The 17,644-nt window shown below is 37.0% G+C and overlaps 1 protein-coding gene across 1 annotated transcript in view; it reads right to left on the bottom strand.

Moving 5' to 3' along the window:
• The window catches only part of LOC139718686 (dynein axonemal heavy chain 3-like), a 128,546-nt gene extending 111,109 nt beyond the window's left edge, over positions 1 to 17,437 (bottom strand). The window contains exons 1-4 of the mRNA XM_071630143.1: positions 16,727 to 17,437; positions 9,280 to 9,375; positions 2,662 to 2,833; positions 1,450 to 1,606 (exon numbers count right to left, since the gene is read on the bottom strand). Coding sequence (XP_071486244.1) covers positions 1,450 to 1,606; positions 2,662 to 2,833; positions 9,280 to 9,375; positions 16,727 to 16,750 — 449 coding nt within the window. The 5' untranslated portion in view covers positions 16,751 to 17,437. The remainder of the gene's footprint in view (positions 1 to 1,449; positions 1,607 to 2,661; positions 2,834 to 9,279; positions 9,376 to 16,726) is intronic.
• Positions 17,438 to 17,644: the final 207 nt, after the last annotated feature.

Here is a 17,644-nt window from a genome sequence, read left to right as displayed (position 1 = left end):
TCGTGGATGGGGGGTAGACGAAGGGGGTACAAGGTCTGTAAGGGTAACAATTATATTTGTGGCTAGCAAACGCAGTATGTTGACTTAGATATCGCACTCAATAATCATACTGAATTGGGCTGATTACCTCCTCTATATATCTCATAACTCCTAGTACTTGCAATCGAGAGGGCAGTATTGGCTTGAAGTGATGATTTAATACCAAACACTGTCTCATCAGTCAAATGTCACTCAAGCAATGTCATTCTCAAATTTGGTATCCCCTGTAGAGTGAAGCCTTTCCACAACAGCATTTGACACTGTTTAGCAAACACATTCACACTACACTTTGTCAGGAGGAAACTGATTCAAACACAAAAAACAAAAACAAAACAAAAAGGAACACAATTACATTAGGCATTTAACTTCAAAGAAATTCTTCATACTGCTTATCTTTCAATGAGAGCTTGTCACCACCATTATGAGGGCCACTCTCATTTGGGGAAATATCTCAACAGTAAAGATAGCAATATATACTTTTCCTTTCCTCACACTGCTACAAAAACTTGTTAGGTTATGGAAATGAAATTCAAGTATCAAATTTTTTGTTTCAATACTGTGCACGCACACTTGGCTTGGCCGTCTGCTGTACCAATGCAAATGACATAAGCCCTTTTTACACTGGCCAATTAGTCCTGTACTATCTCTTGTCCGGGGCTAAGGAGAAAACTGACCTTTTTACACTCATATTTCTTAGCCCCAGACTTTCCAAACCACATGAATATTCATGATTACGCTGTGCACAGTACACGTACACGCATGCACCGGCAGCACTTGATTACCTCGTTTCTGAATGGTCAGTGGGGGTCAGACTTCGTCTCCGTCGCTTAGCCCCGGATTATTTTTTCGTTCTGTTTACCCTCACTTGCTTGGCACCGCAATTGCGGTGCTAACCCTGCTATTTTGCAGGGCCAGATAGTACCGGACTATCGGTGGGGCTAGCCCACTTTGGCAAAAACGAGTGTAAACAGAAAGTGGGCTAAGGATAGTCCCGTACCAACGGTGGGGCTAAGGCCCCCCCCCCCCCCCCTTAGCCCCACCGTTGGTACGGGACTAAGCAAAAATTTACAAGTGTAAAAAGCCCTATAGTAACATTAGCTTGGCTGGGTCACTGCACATTTTGTGTTGCCACAGGGCAGAATCCAAACATCAAGTTGAAGTCATGAGACAAATGATTTGATTTTTCAGTGGTGAGCATGTTCTGTGCAAGTAAATCCAGCAAACATCAAGCCAAGTTAAGACAATCACACTCTGGTATGCAATTATTTTTTTCTGGCAATGCTCTGGGCGGCTTATATTACATCATTTCTACTGCATTTTTTTTTTCACTGCCAAGGTAAATGGCCCTATAAAAGATTTATTTCATGCATCTCTGGAGTCATTCAGATCTGATAATTGAGCATCACTGACCTTTTCCTCGGGGACGGCGTGGTACGACTGGTGAACTTGTCGGGCGACATGCGGTCACTAGTGACATGGTGCGATAAGTGTGCTTTGCTGCGGGTAGGGGATGAAATCCTGTGGTTCGGTGATGGGGATCTCCTTCCATTTCTTATGTGTGGTCGATCTGATATCAAAACATCAGGCAAATTGCAAACAGTTTTTAGTATCTTGCATCAAAAGCAGACATCATTAACAGTGATATGAAGATCATAAAACTGCTTATTATGACCAACAGAGAAACCTACATTGTATCCAACAATAAAACTCCCTTCTCTAATCAAATGGCAACAAATCATTGTGCATTGAAAAATATGCTTTGGTTGCACAATCATTGAGATTTTTTTCTGCACATTATTATCCATAATCAAATAAGAAATAGATAATCATTTCACATTTCTTTGAGCTTAGAAAAAAATGTGCATTGTACAAATATAACTTTTCCGCTTGCTTACTTACCCTATACACAGCTGGGAAAAAAAAAAAAAAAAAAACTTTGCCCATGTAAAGTTTCCCTTTCACATAATGGATACAGGTTTAAAAATGTATAATCATTGTATAAATGGCATTGATAGTGCTGATGTTGACAGTTCTAATGCTCACTACAATTCATCAAGTATTAATGTTAATGGTGATTATGAAAATGCCAATGATAATGATAACATTATAAATAATCATATGATGTATGGGATATTACGTGTATTTGTAAATAAAGTAGATATATTCCCAAGTGCAGAATATTTGCACTTTTATATCAAGTCATCCAACATGCTCACATTCATACTAGTGCTTTTAAAAGTACATGAGGTTTTTATTTTTCCTTCTGTTTTGTTAACTGGTTTTCCAATTTGATTTTGAGGATTTGCATCATCCAATATATCACACAGAACAATGTTTGCGCAGCTTTTCTTCGAAGACAATGCCGTTATCAAAACTACACTCTGGCTTCAACACAATCATATATTCAAAGTGTTGCTGATGAGATGAAAAAGTCGAGGCTTTCACTACCATGTAGGAGTCCCAGTCTTTAATAAGACACAGCCCTGAGCATTCAAAGACAGGTGTCGTCTATTCAATCAACACCCATAAACACCACCTGTTGCACCAAACTCCATCTCCTTTTAATTAAGATGCACACAGGCATGCATTAACGAGAGTGCAAATGCCTCATTAATCATTTACCGTGTCTCCGTGCAATCTCGTAGATGTATGACGTCGTCAGGTTGCGAGCCGACGGGGTGTAGTTGTTGGCGATGGCGTCGCTCACCCGCCGGCTGTGTTTCACCTCCTTGGTAGGAGCGGCTTTGGTGAAGGCTCCAGGTTGCACAATCTTTGGTTTCTCGCTGAATGCCGGCTACATTCAGAGTCAAAACACAATACATGGTCAATATTACCTTTTTGTAGCATTTCACTCTTTTCACCTTTTTAAAAGTGAATTTATACCACACCAAAAAAAGCATATAACAATGTATCATCAACATTATTTGAATTTAACCATATATTCACTCCTTTCTCTTCATATCATGCATTTGTTTAACAATTTTCATTTTCTTGAGCCCTCCCCTCTCAAGTCACTGCCATACATTGTACATTCTGGAGGATTCAGTGACTCCAAGCAACACATCCTCAATTTAAAGGGATTGCATAGTTTTGGTTAAGACCTATCTTCATGTTTCTAACATTTTTTTTGGTGAAATGATGAAAAACCTTTTATGAAATATGAAGGAGCATGTAATTCCATGAGGGATTCAATATTTGTAGAAAATTGGTCTAAAAATGGCTGAAATATCCAAAATAGAGCAATCCTAATAAAAGGTGGGGCCCATCTTTTAGTAAGATCACTTTGTTTTACTTTGTTATTGGATGTCTCAGCTATTCCAAAACCAATTTTCATCTAATAAACTTTAAATTCCTCTTAACATGGTATGTTCTGTATTATTTCATAAGTGGTTTCTTGGTATCTTGCAAAAAGGTAAAAGCCCAATCGTCATCTCTGCCAATACTATACCATCCCTTTAACTAATTCCCACCAGCAAAGGAGTCACCTCAAATGACCCACTGCACATTACAGAAGGTATAGATAGAACTTTTGGCAAGCTCAAAATCCATTGGAGCTCATGGCACAAGTTGTTTAAAGAATTTGAAAGGAAGAGATTACAAAAAAAGAGAGAACAGCAGACAAAGTAAGACAGAGGGCATGAGAAGAAAAGATAAAATTCAACAAAAATGAAACAGGAAGTAGCTCTTACATTTTTCCAGGACTTCTGTTTGTATTCCATTCCAATCCATTTCAATAGACATGTACAAAATACTTATTGAAAGGAGCATGCAATTTCTTTAATCATATACTGATAGTCTCATTCAGCGTCAATATGGTTATTCAACGTTTATTCTTTTTTTAAGTTTCAAGAATCTATGGAGCATGTCTAGGAGCCGATGACTCATAAAATTTTGATAAGGCTGGGTAATTCATTGGTTGCTATGGGAACAGAGTAAACCACCACCAGGACGACAGACAGAATGACAGCCTGCGGCACGACCACGGCATGGGGGTAACCTTTGAATCTATGCAGACTCACATTCTGTAACACTAACAAATGTATGTTGATACATGCAGTTGGTGATTCTGTTGAAGTTGAAAGGTGCACTGCTAGTATGATTTCAAAGGTTACTTCTTCCTTCAGAGTACAGCAACTTAATTGACCTATTTATAACACTTGATATTTGATTCATACACAATTTACTGTCACAGGTTGGAAAAAATATACCATCAATAACTATGTTATTTTTCACCTTCAAAATAAAAATAGCTTGTAATTATGATGAATTCTGCACATGTCATCAAATGTCAGATGATACAATAAAATCTATTTCTTGGTTGTTTTCCTCAATGAAACAATTTAGTCAACAAATTCTACATCTATACTGTATTTATGTTCAATTATTATCCAACCTGCCTCAAATGTCATTTAATGTCATATATTATGCTGCAAATGATGTAATTACAATTGTTTTAAATGCTAAAAAAAAACAAGTATCATTCTACAAGCATTATCTTCACTTCAGCCAAAATACAATCTTCTAGAGCAAGTTGCTACAGAAATTTATATTCACAACTTGCATCAATCTGCTGCAAATATAGCAATGCCTGTACAGGCAACAAAACACTCTCATTACAACATGTTGTATGATTCCAGGATTGTTTTTCAGACTTTCTTTTTTTTCACAAAATATGTTAATTGGCCCAACTTCCAAAAGAAATGACTGTAAACAAAGAGAGGTCTGGTTTAAGACAATTTCAATGATAGACCCTCTGTTGGCCCCATGTAATGAACCAATCTCCAGTCAAACCTTGCTATCATGCATGCACTATGTAATTAATTGAGACATTGCTCTTGAAAATAATCTTAAGAACTCATGGTTCAGGTGATAATCGTAGAATTGATAGCATTACTATATCCCAATTTTATATAAACTAGCCAAACTTTGGACTGTGAAATCCCACAGTATCACACGTGAGTTTGCAGTGTAAATCTTGGTAAGATGATAATACTTTAATCTATGGTGTGTACACACATTACAGCATGTCTGGCACACACAATGCACATGGACGCACATTGAAATTATCAAAAAAAAATTACCAATAGTGATATCTGTGTATATTGTGCGATGTGTACGTGTGTGTTATTATTATTATTATCATTATTATCATCATCATCATCATCATCATCATCATCATCATCATTATCATCATTAATATTATCATTAATCATGATAATAGGGTCCTACTGAAGTAACTTGATATAATTCATAAGCTCCTTTTCCACTGGAAAGAAAGAACTTTAAAATGTCATCCCTGGGTCAGAACTGGGAGTCAAAATAAACTACTTCAATGAGGGTATGGCTTTTAGACAGAATAGGATGCCTTCAAACTGTGTTTGAATTATATCTAAGTGAAGATTTCAAACAAGAAGGGAATCTGTTCCATAGTTTTGGAGCAGTAGAAAAGAAAGCTGCATCACAAGTTACTGTATGCATCGTACAGTTGGAGACTTTTATTTTTTGCAAATTTCGCAAGTCCACTGATATCTACGAAATAAACCCCTAATTTTACCCATCCCTTTAACGAAAGCAGCATATCACCTGCAAGAGTGAAATCACTCACTTTTCTCTTAAAGATGGTTAATATACATTGTATAAATGTCTAATTCCATCACTTTACTTCTCCAGTATGAATGTACCAGTTGTGACTTGCAAAATTGTCTATTCAAATCCCACTTCACAAAATATTACAGAGTATACTTTCAAAATATGTGGCATACAGTCGTTTGCTCTTCAATGATTGCACAAAAGTCTTTGTCAATATTTCTTTTCCATGGGACTGTCAAAGATTCAGCGAGTCCTGGACATTTCCAAGTTTGTATAAAATCATTGATAGATCCATCATAACACATGTATATTTTGTGCTTACACCAAAGAGAGACAGCCAATTACAAACAATATGAAAATCAATCACAAATATCTCTTTAAAAAATGTATTCATCAGTTCATAAAACATTGTCTTGTTTGCATTTCCACAATCCATGATTCAAGCTATAGAAGTACATTTTATAGGGTAAAAAGCACATTCTCATGGCTTGTCTTGGCTAATATGATTATGGTAACATATTCCTATAGATATAAAAAGTAATTTATGAAAAATACTGTGCATGTAAGGTGTACTTTCAAGTAGCTCATCTATAAGCTACCTTGGTTATCAACCTATCCAAACTCTTTCGTTGAATAGCAGGTGTTTTCAGAGATATACCACGCCAACCTTCAGGACACGCTACTCAGCAGAATATATTGCTACCATTGAAGGAGAAAATGTAATACTGATCAGCATCGACCCAATGAATCCAAACACTTTTCAGTTGATCACACGAACACTGAATTTAAGAAGTTGACCTTTGAACTCTACTATCAGTAGTTTTTACACTAAAACTCATCTGTGAATTATCTGTAATTGTGTGACTAGCAACATACAACATGTACAATGACTTTATGTATGCCAGTAGTTGAAAAGAATTGTCTTACATTAATTTTTTTGGTGATTGAGAACATGAAGAATGTGATCTTGATCTCATGGATTGATTTTTTAAATATTTCGTCTCAAAAATACACAAAGAAAATTCCCCCTGTGCGTCTATATGCAGTACAAGTGCATTGTTGGAATACATGATAAATTATTTTTTAAGTTACTGTGGAAAACAGTAAAATTTGACATTGATCCTTGATACTAAGCTTACAACAGATTTTGAGCACCCTCAGGGCACTACCAGTCATATTCCATACTTAAAGTTTGGATGAAACCAATGAAACAGTAAATTTTATCATGAGAAAGAAAACAAAAAGGTATTTCAATTATCAGAAAAAGAGTGACATCATGAAATATGATCAGTAAAACTCTGAAAACCATTCTACTGATTGTTCCCAAACCTGTGATAATTCAAAGGCCCCATCATCTTTTATCTGTATAACAAATTTGGTGTAATTTTTGTGCACTATTTCTTTTATTTTCTTCTCTTTTTTTGGTCAGCCTTTGCATTAAAGATGACAAATTACGGCGAGGCAGACGAGCTGAAAGTCTGAATGCCCCTGGCACAGTTGGTTCACAAGCATACATTATGTTTTTCAAATCAATCTGCAATTGACATTATGAAGTCACTTCAAGGTTCATTAGGCGAGTTCAGTGGTACGACAAGTTCTACAAAACCAGATCAATGGACTTTCACAATGGTTCCAGTATTACTGCTCCTGTAAGTGCATGCTTGAGCGGCTGAGAGCATATTTGATAATCATTCAATTGCATCAGCCCTAACACTTCGACAAACATCGGATAAAAAAAAAGTAATATGAATTTCCCCACCTGTTATCTTCAGTTAGACACTATAATAATCTCAATATCTGTAATTTGCATTAACGTGGCTTTATTCTCTTTAGATTAATATTACAGATAAAGTAAAAATAAATTCAGTTTAATATGTTTGTAAAACAAATGCTCAGATAAAGATGACTCCTCAGGTACTTTTATTTACTGAAGGCTTAATAAAATAGACTGTTGACAAAGCAACAGCAGAAACATGAAGGAAATACAAATCAATGCGGTCTTATACTGTATGAGCTGAAATTTTCGCGGTGGTTTTATTTTCACGAATTTCGTGAATGCCTTTGATACCGCAAAAATAACAACGCGCAAATAACTAAGCTCAGTTAGACTCTCGCAACCACGGAATTATCAACATGCAAAATGTCCTCCAAGTAGCAATTTGCAAAAATATCTGTATGCGAAAATTTCAGGTCGTACAGTATGAGATGGAAAATCCTGACATGATCAAAGGAGACTTAAGAACTTTTAGTCTAACCACAGCAGTATGACCAGAATCATGCACTGCACAGAACAGTGTTGTTGACTTACAGCAGGGCTCGACACTAACTTCATTTTTCGGTAACCAAAATCATCAATTTCAAAATTTTGGTGGCCCGAGAGAAAAATTTGGTGGCCCCCCCCCCCCCCCCAAAAAAAAAAAACATTGATAAAAGTCCATTTTTTTTTATTATACACATGTAAGTCGCACACTCATTGCATGCATTTATGCATTTCCGGCGCAAAAAGTTACGAATTTATTGACACACTTTTCAAAAAATTTTGGTGGCCCGAGGTGGGCCACCAAATTTGCCCTTTTCTGAAATTTGGTGGCCCGACTTTCATTTTTGGTGGCCCCGGGCCACCGGGCCACCGTTAGTGTCGAGCCCTGCTTACAGTATGGTACATGACTCCCCTGCCACGAATACGCACACATCAAATTCACGAGACTTTATACTCCATTCCGATGAATATATTTGATGTCACAAACATGCAAACATACATTATCCCACTTAACTACACAGACACACACACACACACACACACACTCACACACACAGAACAAGAGGGAGTCACAGTGGACCTTTGTGATTCATGTACAGAAATAGACTGCACAACATGCCAACAGAATCATGACTTCATACCTCAAATAAGTCTTATGACCCCAATTGATTTCTCCATGAAACAATAATTTCTCAGGTGTTCTACAGTCTCTCATCACCACAGTTAATCTACTGTATCTACCATTATTTTTGTGTGCATGAAACTTTGACTGTCAGTGGCAATTTGTTTTAGCAGTAAAAAAAAAATGCTGTTGGCTCAAATTCACAAAAGTTGATACTGCAAATGTTTCTGGTTTTACAGTATGTCGCCAATCACTGATATTTCTGGATGGTGGACCTGACAAAGTTAAGCATATAAAATGCAATCAGTGGATAAAGTTACAAAATCCATTTAGCAAGGTGCTACATAAATGGTTGCCTGACTGCTCGGGAAAAGTGAAAATCGAAGTCGAGTAAGTGTTTACCCAAACTGGGCAGGCAAAAAGTTTTGCAGCCACCTTTTTTTTTCACTTTTTCGCCGTCAAACCTACAAAGTCAACCATTCAGAAACCAAAAGATGATGACTGTTTTCATTGCAAAACACTTTAATTTCAGCAATAGAAATGCATAAATCAATGAAAATGTGTGCTGTTTATTCAGTTGATAGCATTTTATTTACAGCCTTTGACTTACAAGAAATTTTGTTCGTAATTTTCTTGTATTTTCAGAATTTTTTTTAAAGGCAAGTAAAATCAATATTTTGGCAAATGTTCTGCAACAATCTGAAAATCTGCTTGCCCGACTGATTAAAAACAAAAAGTGTTGTAGCACCCTGTATCTAGTGATACTTACTTGATGGGCGCTGAGGGGAGGAAGATGTGACATCACACTGGGCCGGTATTGAACCTCAAACTCATTGGGCTGAGCTGGGAGGTGCCTCACAGACATCTATTATAAGCAGACATAGAGAGAAAAAAATATGGCATATTCAACAATCCATTACAATGAAGCAAACAATGATTTAATAGGGGGAAAATTATAACAGCCAATTATGCAGATTTACATATGTGCAGATTAGAAAGATAAAATCAAATATCTAATCTTTGAAATCATAGTGGTGTACTAAACAACTGCTAAACACCACTTGGACTGAAATCATTAGATCAGTAGAGTTGTTGGTCTATATGACTACAGTAGCACAGTAGCACCATCATTTTAGCTTGTTTTTGTTGTTTTTTGTGAGGTGCATGATCTATGGGAAAGTTGGAAAGAAAATGAAGGATGGGGAAATCTGGTTGAGAAATGGTAAGAAACGTATATGTTGTAGATATATACTCTTTTTATAGCTGTATGTATTCATGTGCAGCATATAAGCTATATATCTGTACACAAGTACAGATATATGATATATATATGATGTACGTTGTATTTAAATATTAACAGCCATTTCAACCAACCATGTAATAATTTTTCGTTTGTGTTTAGCTTTTAGTATGAAGATCAAGGTGACCAATCTCGACTAGCACGTGTGCTAACTTTTGGTTTCCTTGTTAACAACAACTTTGTAGAATTATATGCTACATGTATCACATTTAAAACTCAAATGTCTTCATTTAATCAGGTTGTTGTAAAGGAGTAATAGATAAGTATTTTTTTCATATATGTATGTAAATACAATTGTATAATGATTGAAAATGTACATGTTCAAATGTTGTTGCTAATAAAACTTCAAACTTCAAACTTCAAACTTCAAACTTCAAACAAGTGTATAGATTTTTTAATCATAATTTGGTGAGTTGTTTTGTTATTATTTGGAAATATGGAAATGAGTTTACAATCAAAATTCTATTCTTCACATCACCGTGATTCAATCGTTTGTATGATTCTCAATCAGGCCAGCCTCTGTGGGCAATCTTGCCTGCACAGATACACTTGTTGTGGTATTCTCCCTATTCATAGTGCAGCATCCAAGGTTGCTCCCCTCCTCCAGACGTCGATAAAAGCCTTGTACGCTGACGTCTGTGACATACATCTCAACAAAAAAAAAACCGTAGCCGGCTTTCATCTCCCGGTCTTCTCCTCTTTCCTTTTTGGGCAGGCTGCAAATCAATACGCGATTATATGCCTATAAAATAGGGCCCCCGTTCGAATCAACGTGCGGTTGGTGCGCAGACCAATCGAAGTCTCATTGGCCTGGTGCATTCATCCACGCCAACAATTGCCACAGGTATTGATCCCAAGCCCCTCAGGCCTAGGAAGAAGACACATTGCAGTCATTATAAGAGCACTTATGAATGTCATATCCTGGTGCTCTAAGTATCATATTGTGCCTTTCTGTTTCTTCATGCATAAGAGCAATTCCTGTAACAGTAATTTGTTGAATGACTTATCAATGGTTGACATTGATCCACAAGTCTATAGTCTTGACATGTTTTGCACGACACACAGTGTGAAGATGAGTAACCAAAGATTTAAAAACCAAGACAAAAGACAGCACAGGGTGTGGGAACAATGCCCATTTCATCTTGATTCCATGTTTCCCTTTAATAAGGTAGTAGATGTGTACTTTTCCCTTTAAAAGAGTAGTAGTCCTCAATACCCCTATAAACATTGCCCAGGGTCAAACAACAATGTTGGGGTTGTTGGGCAGATTCTTTGCAGCTTGTGTAGCTTGAAAGGATGACAGTATAGTAGTCTTTACATCAATCAATCAATGGTCGACGAATGACGTCAGACGACAGACAATGAATTTGACATAAACTTTCCACTCAAAAGATGATTAAAAGATGCACGGGAAGACATTCTTTTTTCATTTTCTTTTTCAAATTCAGAAGATATTGATTTTCCTAGTGCTGAATGAGTAAGCTTATAGATTTTAGTTTAATAAAATGGAGAACAATTTTGTACATTTTATGCATTATGATTCCAAATGCCCTTGCTAAAAATGACTTTGTAACAAATTGCAGAACATTTTTCCATCTCATCAGGCAGGTAAGTGAGATATGAAAGCAATGTGATTTAGCGGGATAAGGATCGAGATTTGTAACCAGAATGTACAATCTGTATACGGTTCAAATCTTCTCAGTGCATTCATACTTGGACAAGAAATTTCGCTTATAATACATCCCTCTTTATAATTTCTGGTGCATTGGTGCACTGAGTACCTGGCAATGCTGGTAAATGTATGATGATAATGACAGAGCTCTCTTGAACAACACTAAATAATAATGGGAAAAACATAAAAATTAAAAAAAACTCTGAAAAGCCTTGGTTAACGGGCAGACCATGGTATTATCAATATCATATGTTATGACATGTAGCACTATACAACCACAAAACTGGTTTAACTGGCTGTAATACATTTCGAAAAGCTGGATCAGATTACAAAAGTGTCTGTGGTGAACTTCCAAAGCCCAAATGGAGGTTCAGATGCTAAATTCAGCTGCTTACAACAGACTTTTGTGCAAAAGCACAGATGTGCTCTTGTCTGCAACCCTCTTCATGCCAGAAGCCATTTTCTTATAGTACATTTGTGACATTGATCAATCATATTGACCTTTGATGTATGGTTGGACCTACTACACATCGACCGCCTAATCTTTATTTGCTTGATAAGAATATTTAACACTGAAATTCACGTAAAAACTTGACCTACGTGATTGAGAAAATCCAGCACTATCAAATGCCGTTGTTCCCTTTTCAATTCGAAGTTTCAGTGCAAAAATATCGCCGTCAAACTTGCGTGGCCTTGTTTCAGCTCCCCGCGGTGCCGCTCCTTTTTTAGATCGACCGCTGTTTTTGCATTGACAATGCACACAAACCGAGTTGTACTGAACACCGTGTTGCACGAAGCTTTTTAGAAAATGCATTGACATTACATTATGATTCAGTTAAAATATTCATTCGAATTTTTGTCCTTGATTAAAACCATTAATGAACAGTGAATTTTCGCATTTTCCCACACATCCTCATCAATGGTCAAAGCCAACACATTTTCATGTGCTCTGCGCACAGTGCAGTGCGTACTAAGCATTCTGTGTGGAAAAACTACGCGGTCAGTTTAAAAAAGGGTGGTCGACATGTAGTAGAGCTACATTGTACCATACTTGTTGAATATATACAACATTGTATGAAGATGATAGCAACCTACAGTGTATGCTGACACTCAGTGACAGTATTGTCAGAGTTCCTATCTGCTCCTCGGTCACAAAGGAGTAACAGACACAAAAATAAAGATTTTGAGGGAAACTTTAGTCATCCATTCCTGTTCTGACCTCAAGAACAGTGCAGTATGGCACCAAATCTGATCAGAAGTTATGTGCTATCAAACTCGCCAGTCACTGTCAGTATGCATGAAAGAATGCCACATTTCAGTGATTTTCTTGACACTGAAATTTCAGGGAGACTGACCCTCTCGATCTGAGCGCAAATAAGATTCAAGAGGAGACCGAGGTCTGCGTCATCTCTTGGGAGTGCTGAGAACAAAATCTTGGCAAAGTGGGACGGGTCACCTCCTGTAGAGAGGGTCGGATTTCACAAGCATCGTTAAGAAAAATAAAGAAAAATATGTCAGGAACAGTTAGATAAATAACACTGTCCTGCAGGGTAGCTGAATTCCATACAGTGTACAGCTGTATGTACCATTTTGGCTTTTGCTGTGCAACCATGATATTAGGACGGCTCTTTCAAAACAAATGTTTCACGCATCTAAAGAGTAGGTCTAATTTTGATTGGCCCACTGGTATGAGGGTGTACAAATTAAAAGAACTTTTGCAGACATAACTGTTCCTTTAAGTCACATGGATGAACCATTTGATGCAATTGCATGACTTTAGTGTTGGTCATCGTATAAATTCCTTCCTAACATTTAAACAATCAACACTGGCTGAGTATGAAGATGGGTGTATTTACAAAATCTGGATGATGGCAAGTAAAAATGATTACTATCATTAAAGAAAATACAGTGTACATCATCAAAGCAGACTGTGCATTTTATGTACAGAAGTCTGAGCACTGTTTTCATTCACTTACATTGAGGTACCCACGCTGAAGTACACATACAATGTACAGTACACACTATTCTACGTATAAGCTGTTATTTTCGCGTACAAATAATGTCGCGAATGGGGTTACGGACATTTTCGTCTTACTGAGATGTTGTTCTTGTGATTTGACACCAAGGCTATCAAACCTTGTATGTAAATGAATTATTAGCCTGGAATATGGCAACATTTTCACATGTTGTTAAATTTGCAGTCCAATAGTGATATGCAAAATTTGCAAAAGTTACCTCAAGAAAATAACAGTTAATATGGTAATTATCTAATAACTGTGGAGATCAATGTGGTACATGAACCCCACAAATCACCTCATTTACAGTGATAAATACGACAACATTTTGTTGACTTTTTTCTTGATATCTTGTTCAAATTAACCACCCATGTAGTTAAGATTAGACTGTGAATTTAGTTTGCCGAGCACTCCCTTAACCATGGGTTACCTCTTTCTGGACCATCATTTCGAATGCCATTGGCATCGTAAACCAGCAGCTTACCAACAGGAATGAGCAAACTAAATGGCTCTCCTTCTTACATAGTGCTTGAGAATAGATAAGCTTCATTGTGTTGTTCTAAAAACAGCTCCTGTCTGTTTGTTATGATTTTGTTGTTTGGTATTCATGCACAGACAATGGGTGAGTTTGATCAACCCAGTCTACAGGGGGCACTTAACAGTGAATGGACTATTCACTTGAACATGAATGGCCAGTAGAGATTAGTGACAGAGTTAAGAAACTAATACACATAATAGTACTTCTAGGGACAGGCCCTCTTAAAGAGACAGTTAGTACACAAGACTCAATTATTGCAGTTCTGTGGGCAGCAGAACTTTCAAAAGATTGCCATATGTAGCTCACAAAGTGAGACTTGTGCCCTATACAGAAGTATTTGTTTCAACTTTCATTTTCAAGCTATTACACTGTAATGTTGCAGACTGCTTAGATCTACATGTATATTGGGGTGTTTGTTTTTTTCCATGAAGGCTTGTTTTGTTTTGTCCTTATGGGAGAGGATTTTTTAAAAAACAAAGAAAGTAGGAAGTACATGGGTAATTCCATGAAGTTGGGGCAGTGTCCATGTAGCATCGTGATATTTAAAAAAAAAACATTTCAGCATAACTCAATATTAATAATGCTATACATTTATTGTTTGCAGGCTTTACATTTGCATTGAGGCCACACATTTTCCTGGAAATTTTGTGCCATTCAGACTCAATTTTGATGAAGTTATTAAACAATATGTAACAGTGTCCTGTAGCATCGTGACGTGTCCATGTAGCATCGTGATATTTTAAAATTTGGTCCTTAGAGACAAATTATGGCAATTAGCTTGACCCAAATTTGATGCAATATGCATATTTACAAGATATGAATGAGATAGCTAAATATCTCAAATTTCCTGTACAGTTTTAATCTTATAAGAAAATTACAAAATGTATCACGATGCTATGCGCTGTCCTTTTTTGTGACATTTGGTGGACACCGCGTAGCATAGTGACACATTGTGTAATTTTCTTGTAAAAGTAAAACTGTGGAAAGGAGAGTTAAGATATGTAGCTATCTGACTAATCTAGTAATTATGCATATTATATCAAATTTTGGTCAAGCTAATTGCATTAATTTGTCTTTTAGGACCAGATTTTAACTTTCACGATGCTACATGGACACGTCACGATGCTACAGGACACCGTTACATATCATTTTAATAACTTCATCAAATTGAGTCTGAATGGCACAAAATTTCCAGGAATTGTATGTATGGTCTCATTCCAAATGTAAAGCCTATAAACAATATATGTATAGCATAATTAGTATTGAGTTTTAATGCTAAAATGTCACACTTAGTGCCCCAACTTCACGGAATTACCCACATGTAGGTTGTTGATTACTACGACGATCTTGTTTGTTTTTGTTTCCTGATGGTAGGTTTTTAAATAGCAATGTAGGAAGTACACAATGTGTAGGTACATGTACATGTACAGGCCTACAATACTTTGTATGATAATATGGAAGCACCTTGCTGTTTTCTCCATCCTTACAAATACATGTATCTGCATTTTGGTGTACCATTTTATTATTGTTGGTGTACCATTTTATTATTGTTGTATCTTGTTGCCTAATAAACGATATACGTCATGGACTATTTCTGGTTTGCATAATATATTGAGGCTTAATTGTTACTCCAGAGGAATTAAACTGCATCGGTTAACATAGTAAAGCTGGCTGTGTTTAAAGTACTGGTAGCTTTGGATAAACTGACGGACTGAAGTTTCAGCTTATTCAGACTATTAACATGAAAGAAAGTAATGAAATTTCATGTAACGTCCATTCGGTATCAATACTGGTTGCAACCTTGTAGGGTACATTAGAAGAGATGCTGATATGTCATCGATTCACAACTCTCCTCATGTTTCATATAAACACATTTTATATGAAACATAAAATTCATGTTTTCCATGAAAATTACAAATCACAAGTCTTTTCCTCCTTTCTAAGGAAAATCATCATGTAATCGGCAGGGTATTGCGGCACTAAGTGCAGTTTCAAACTCCTTAGATATCATCTTATATTATTGTCCTGCACACACACACACATACATGTACTCCAGAATCCTCATAGGATTATGGTTTGTTGTGGCACTGAGTATTGAAGAGAGCTGATGGAGTATGATACTTTGTATTCTTATTGGTAGACAATAGTGGTCTATAAAAGGTATAGGCACATGTCTGTGGGGACTTGTGAGATCACGACATACAATGAAATGTATCTCCTCCAAATAGCATACAAAGACAAGCAGTACTTGTCACTCAGTAGTTTTCCCTCTAAATACTCCTACACTGATAACAGAGTTTTGACTAAAACAAAGGTTAGTAGCGACTAATGTTAGTAGAACAAACATAAAACTTCTATAATTCCACTGAAAAAAAAAAAACCCTGCACCAAGGTTCAACATCCTGTGCCATATTAAAATTTGACTGAGTGCAAAAGTATAGGTTTTACATGATGCAGTCAGCCATCATATTTTGGATGCCATTACGGTCAAATTATGGGCGGCTTGCTTTATTTGCGCAAGATAAAGTTTTATATCAATCAAACTTGTTACCGTTCTGATTTTTCTCTAATTCTATTTACTCTTTTAATCAAACCCAAACTGAACATGGCACAGAACTGCACTTGCAGCATCCAGCATGAGGTTCATTTGCATCACCTAATACTAATAGAAATTTTCAGAAATTGTTTTACCTCTTTCATCTTGCTTCCCATCATGATTTAGTCTTATAACTGTGGTTAGTTTTCCACGTGTTCAAGAACTGGCATCACTCCTGTTTTATTTTGTTTTTGAAGGACCAAGGCTTCAACTTGCATTAGAACATTCCTTTCTTTCTTCCTGTGCAGATACTTTTAGCAGGATTGCAGAGCTTTGTGGATGATAAGCTTCAAAAATCAAGATCTTCAAAAATGTCCTCATTTTCACACGTGGATGTCCCGTTTGGCATTAGTGCAGATGCCATTTCACAAATATTCCTCTCTTGTTTTGAGTGTCAACGAGTTCATCTAGTTTCAAGCTTTTCAAGTCATTTTGGCATCAGAAACACCAACACCACATGAAATCCACAACTCAAAGCTACCGCCAACCCATATCCGCGTTCGTGAAGAATTTGACAGCTAAAACTTCTTGGGCATGGCATGACACCAATCCGGAAGCTCAGCGGCTGACGCGTGGATGGCGAGGTCCTACGCAGCAAAGCCTGGTGCTTGGCCGGACCGGCGGCTGAGCAAGTGGGGAGCGTTACGTTGCTGGGCGACAGCGGGTCCTTATTGACTTACGGAGTAAAGTGACACAGTCATAGCTACTTTGATTGACTTTGCTGCGATTCACGTGAACTGTGGCTGTACTGTTGTGAGTCGTAGACGATGGGCTACATTTTGTCCTTGTCGGTTACCCCAACGAAAGTTGATGGGCAGATTGTCAATCTCATTCTCGAAGAAAGTACATGTAGTTATCATCCGGCAACATTGGTTGTCCCCTACCACTTCAGTCTTCACTTCACTTGGACTCTTGCAGCGCACACTTCACACATGCACACACAGTGTACAGCACATTGTATTCAGCGGATTATCTGTGTAGCTGGTATACACACAGGGTACTAAACTTTGCCG

The sequence above is a fragment of the Diadema antillarum genome, unplaced genomic scaffold, assembly GCF_040938485.1.
Source record: "Diadema antillarum isolate AM-2024a unplaced genomic scaffold, OU_Dant_1.0 scf00000098, whole genome shotgun sequence".
Taxonomy (NCBI): domain Eukaryota; kingdom Metazoa; phylum Echinodermata; class Echinoidea; order Diadematoida; family Diadematidae; genus Diadema; species Diadema antillarum.
The sequence above is the reverse complement of the archived record's forward strand: the minus strand, read 5'-3'. Positions and strand labels throughout refer to the sequence as shown.